Source organism: Loa loa, assembly GCF_000183805.2.
Source record: "Loa loa unplaced genomic scaffold supercont3.169, whole genome shotgun sequence".
In the NCBI taxonomy this organism is placed as follows: Eukaryota; Metazoa; Nematoda; class Chromadorea; order Rhabditida; family Onchocercidae; genus Loa; species Loa loa.
Window position 1 is genome coordinate 110,933 of NW_018108349.1, and position 5,507 is coordinate 116,439.

Here is a 5,507-nt window from a genome sequence, read left to right on the forward strand (position 1 = left end):
TAAATTTAATGGAAAAAAAATTTACCTAACCAATTTCTTTCTAAATATATGGCAACAAAACTTGGTGGTATTGTGAAATAATCGATGAAACTATAAACTTCCAACAAAAACCATACTTTATCAGAAGCAGCAATAAACTGTAAAAAATAAAAAAGGAAAAAAAAACTGATAATATTGAATTTAAAAATAGTGTAATAAAACATTATTTTATTTTTGCAAATACTAGGCATAATTAATCAATCAAACTTTATATTGTTATTCATTATATTATTTGGATTAAAATTGTAGAAAAATTCATTCCAATCTAATAAAAAAAGAAAAAATGGAATAAATAAATAAGCTAGAAGAAAAATAGTACTCTTATAAAAAAATAAATGAGGAAGAAAATATTGAAGCCGAGATCGATTTGTTGTGATGGACTGTCGGACCATGATACACATGTTTCGACTTGAAAATTTGGACTGAAATTTTGACAAATTACTTTGAACAGTAATAATACCTAAATTTATCATTTTAAAATAAAAAAAAAAGACACAACCGAAATTTCCATTATTATCATCATCATTATCTATTCATGATAAATAATGATACATCTTGAAAAATTAAATTTTAATATATTGTAAGTCTAAACTTTTACACTATCCACATTTATTTAGAGAGATAAATGTGATAAGAAAGAAATTAAAGCGAGTAATTTAGCAAAAGTAGGTTAGAATTCATGCTTAAAAAGAATGCGAAATCTTTTAATTCGCAAATAAAAATCATAATGCCTATCAGTTACATGGATCTATTTGAAGTAATCTTTATCAGTAATATTTGATTTAACTATTAATACAGTGGAAAGATGGGAAGAATCAGTTGATAAATGTTATGGCTCAATGTTTCTTAACGACAGTTTAAAAATTCATTTTAGAGAAATTTCATTTATCAAATTAAAACAAGGATTCATTAATGTGTTTTGTATTCAACTAATTATATGATGATGAAAAGAAAAAAAAGAAAATGTGTATTAGTTGTATGAATTATTTAATTTTTTTATTTTTTATTTTTTGTTTTTCATTCATTATATTACTATGACTCTGATATTTTTTCAAAACTATTATTAATGAAAATTGACCATAATTTTAAAATTTTGGGATTAAATTTGAATATAAATTCATTTTATGATCAATTGTAAATTAATAAACGAATATTTCGAACATTATCCACAAAAATTTCATTTCTACTTATTTTTTAAACTAAGAAAAAAAATAAAAAAATTTGATACATTCGCTGAGAAATTTTCACCAATATTCTAAAAATAAAAACATATTTACAATTGAAGTATTTTAAAAGTTTTAGAAATAACAAATCTAATATGATACTTTTTCTGTTTGTTATATTCATTCTAGTGATATGATATTCTTCCTAGTGATATGATATTTCTATGGTTAGTGAATTTATTTATGTAAAAAAGAATTGAATTGAAAATTTTTAGTAATAACATGCCTAAAATTTTCCTCATAATTTCTTACTTTTTTTTTTCATTTTCATCAATATTTCCTTCAATGCAAAAAAATACCATAAATAAAAAAAACAAATTAATAAAAAGTACTTCAATGACTTTTCTTTTCCTTCCTTTTTTTTCTTTTTTTTATTTCTTCCATTCATCATTCATTTCTTTTCCTGTCCTTAAAATGTTGAAAAAAACAACTCAGGAAAGATTCAAAAGAAAATTTCTCTTTACATGCCATTTATTTCAACGAAAATAGTTAAATTGCTTTAAACTCTGATGTATATTTTGTTTATATTTATGTATATGTCTTTCCTTCCGCCACTTTTTTCTTTTTTTTGCTTTGTTTTGTTTTTGTTTTACTCAAGTAAAATAAAGGAAATAATTATTGCCGATAATATCTGATAATTATTATCAGTTAATTTATAGTGGAATGAATAGAAAAGGATGATAAAAATATTTGATGATATAATATGTGTTAGGGTTAAAATCAATAAGAAAGGAACAGAAATCAAAAAATAACTTAAATATGATAACAATTATGAATGGATGTTGTGTTCTGCAGACAATAATAATTCATGTTTCTTATCATTATGAAGTAGAACACATTCAATTTGATAGTTTTGTGCTAATAAAAAAAAGAAAAAGAAAAAACAAGAAATAAAATGGCAGATGATAAGTAAATTAGGTTTAATCAATAGTAAGATTTTATTTTAATCTCAAACTTTTGCTGCAACCTTTATTATCGAATAAGTATCGTATCGTTTTCAAAGATTCATTCAAATACTTGCAACAGTTTTCTTTTTCTTTTTTTTTTTTTTGTAAATAATGGTGTAAATGTTAAATGATGCTAATTAGAAGCATCTAGAAATGATAGAAATGATAACAAAAGAAAATTGAAATTTATTAATAAGAAGTTATACGATTATTTAGCTTTTTCCGTAACTCTCTTCTATAAATCTTATCATTAAGAATATCTTTGGTGATAAGATCTGTAAAAGAGATGCATATTTTGTCATATATTTAACTTTTTTTTTTAAATAGCAAATATAACTTATGATTTATCTTATTAAATGATATCGTAATCATAGAATGAAAATTGCTTACTGTGAGGCATCATAAAAGTAGATAATAAGAGAACCAATAGATAGAACAAATACTAATACGACCAAAATTCGGCCTGTCATACTTTGTCCTGATATTAATTCGCCAGCCCAATCTTTTGCTTCTGTCATCCAACCGATTTGTACTTCTTCCTGCTTGATCGTTATACCATCTAAATCACCTTTCAACAATTCATGCTTTCCTTCATCCTAAAATAACCATGTAAAAGTAACAACCTGGAATGATCATGAAATAGTAATAACCTGAGATGACCATGTAATAGTAACGAAATGGTGAATTGAAAAAATTGAATCTTGTCAACGATTCAAATTGCATATAAGCAGTTTTATTTACTTCAAACATTAAATTTAATTAACATAAATGTCATATTTTCTATCTTTCACTCAATCTATCATCAAATATTTGCTTATGTTAATGAAATTAATAAAACAAAGTAATAATAAAGTTAACATAGTAATAAATTTAGATTTACCTGATCAAAAACAGTATCCAGTTCGTCCCGTTCTCTTCGTTGACAAAAAAATATGCGCTATAATTCTCCAAATAACAACCAGTAACATTGATACACAAAATGTTACTATGCTAAAAATATGAAATAGATTGTGAAACAAATATAAATTATTAAACAAAACTTTTGTTCTTTTCTTTTTTTTTCCTTTTTTTTTTTTGTTTTTGGTAGTTTTAGAATCAAACAAATAAAGTTTGTGATTGATTCAAAAATTTAAAGGAAAAGATTTTTTAATTTAAATTTTTTAATTTTTTTCTTTTTTCTTTTTTTTTTGTAATAATGCATTCAGCAAAGTGTAAAAAAAAAAGAAAAAAGAAAAAAATTAATTGAGCAGATGTTAGATATCCTTATCTAACCAAAGCATTAAAATTTTTATGAACATCTAAATTAAACCAATTACTAAATAATATTTTAGAAAAGACTGTATAGCTGGCTCTATATATATATACATTTTCATAATCATGATTTATTGATGATGCAACTAAACGAATGAATTAAAAAGATTGGCATTCCTTTAGATGGAGATGGAGAAAATGTACTGAAATTTAATATCATTTATGCAAGATTTAACATGAAATTTATAAAGATGAAATGAAATTAATTTGTATTGATAACATAAATTAATGCATCAATTTTTTTTTTTTAACTTCTTTTACTTTCGAAAATGTGATAAATTCATGGTTTTTCGCTAGAATTCCAGCATAATTTATAGATTTTAAATTTTAGTTTTGGACAAGTATTTTGGAGAAGAAACAACAAAATTTTGAATTATGCTTAGGAGAGAATGTTAATGATGTTTTGGATGATGCTTCGAATGAGTGATGAGCAATTTTTGCATTTATGAAATTAAAATTTAGCAATAAAAAATTTCGTCGCATTTTTGAAGTGGTTTGAAGTCGTATAAGATAAATTAACTCTTCGTTTATCATATGCATTCTATAATTAGGAAGATCATAATTTTGCATTGGAAATAAAATACCAAAGTAAAAATTTTGAACTGTAAGTATACCATTTATTTCTAAAAGAGCAAAAACAAATTGACCTTTGAACTATCGTATTCATTTGTCATGAATCATTGTTTTCTAAGGAATAATTACTTTATGGTGCAAATTTTTCCTTCAAATATTAATATGTATATGCATCTCGAGAAATTCATCATCATACTGATAGATGGTAGGTATACATTCACCGAGAAGGATATGATTGTAGAAGTTAGAGCAAAAGGTAACATTGTATCATTTAGGAATTATGATCAGCAAAAAATGGAATCCATTGTGATTGAGAGTAAATTAAACGAATTAATGAAGAATGGTTGGAATCGGATAAGTAAGGAATTTATTATCATTATTATTACTGATGATATGCTTCCACCGATATCACCTTATCATCATCTACTAATTACTCAACTGAGAACAATAATAACTTGTTAATCTTATAACTGGTTTACATTTTATACAGTGAAATTATTACTTGTTCACATGCCTGCTATTTTTTCCTTTCTTTTTTTTTTGTTTCTCTAAAATCGTATGTCAAAATTTCAAATTTCATATCAAATTTCTTCAGAAAAAACAAAACAAAAATAAAGAAAAGAAACGAGGAAATTAGGAATTATTTAAAAACTTCCATCATTATCGGAATCATTTAACGATTTAATTTAAATGACAAAGTTACTACATCTATTAGCAATTATCACTTACTTATCTACTCTATATAATAATTGGTATGGATCAAATTACATATATACCGTATTTAAATCATTTCTCTTTCATAATCTATTCCTCTCTTCCTTCCTCTTCATTATTTCTATTAAATAGAATATCATTGAATATTCTCAGATATTTTGTTAAAAAATATAATTTTATTCGATAGAATGGATAAATAATGACGAATGACGAGATGATTTTCAACAGATTATTTAACATTCTGCAAATTTCAATTAATACCAAATGATTTATAAGAATAATAAACAGACAAAAGTTATACATATATACCGTATAATGTATGTATAATTGTAAAATGAAGTGAAAATTTTCAAAAAACATTAAAAAGGTGAAAGAATAGAATAACCTTGAAAGTAGAAAGCACCAATACTTTCGTTCATCTAGGCACTTTCGTTCATCATCAGTCATTTCTTGAAAGGCACGAGACATATTACAATGCATTGGATAACCATATGGAGCTGGAGGGAATCCTTTTGATCCACCGGATCCAGGATGATATACATCGCTCATCCTTTGTTTTTATCAGTATTTATCAATAATCAACAAAACAACACTGTAAAGAAAACACGGGATTTATATATATATATATATATATATATATATATATATATATTATATATATATATATATATATATATATATATATATATATATATATATA

At 23.9% G+C, this 5,507-nt stretch overlaps 2 protein-coding genes across 2 annotated transcripts in view; both read right to left on the reverse strand.

Moving 5' to 3' along the window:
- Window positions 1-2,959, reverse strand: part of LOAG_17996 (hypothetical protein) — a gene marked incomplete at both ends in the record, with an annotated part of 6,879 nt that extends 3,920 nt beyond the window's left edge. The window contains 4 exons of the mRNA XM_020450666.1: window positions 26-137; window positions 359-461; window positions 2,600-2,805; window positions 2,951-2,959. Of these exons, the coding sequence (XP_020305629.1) occupies window positions 26-137; window positions 359-461; window positions 2,600-2,805; window positions 2,951-2,959 (430 nt within the window). The remainder of the gene's footprint in view (window positions 1-25; window positions 138-358; window positions 462-2,599; window positions 2,806-2,950) is intronic.
- Window positions 2,960-4,897: 1,938 nt separating this feature from the next.
- LOAG_12208 (hypothetical protein) lies at window positions 4,898-5,356 on the reverse strand (the record flags this gene model as incomplete). Its single annotated transcript, XM_003147722.1, has 2 exons — window positions 4,898-5,048; window positions 5,193-5,356. 2 exons carry the CDS (start codon window positions 5,354-5,356, stop codon window positions 4,898-4,900), a joined length of 315 nt encoding a protein of 104 aa, XP_003147770.1.
- Window positions 5,357-5,507: the final 151 nt, after the last annotated feature.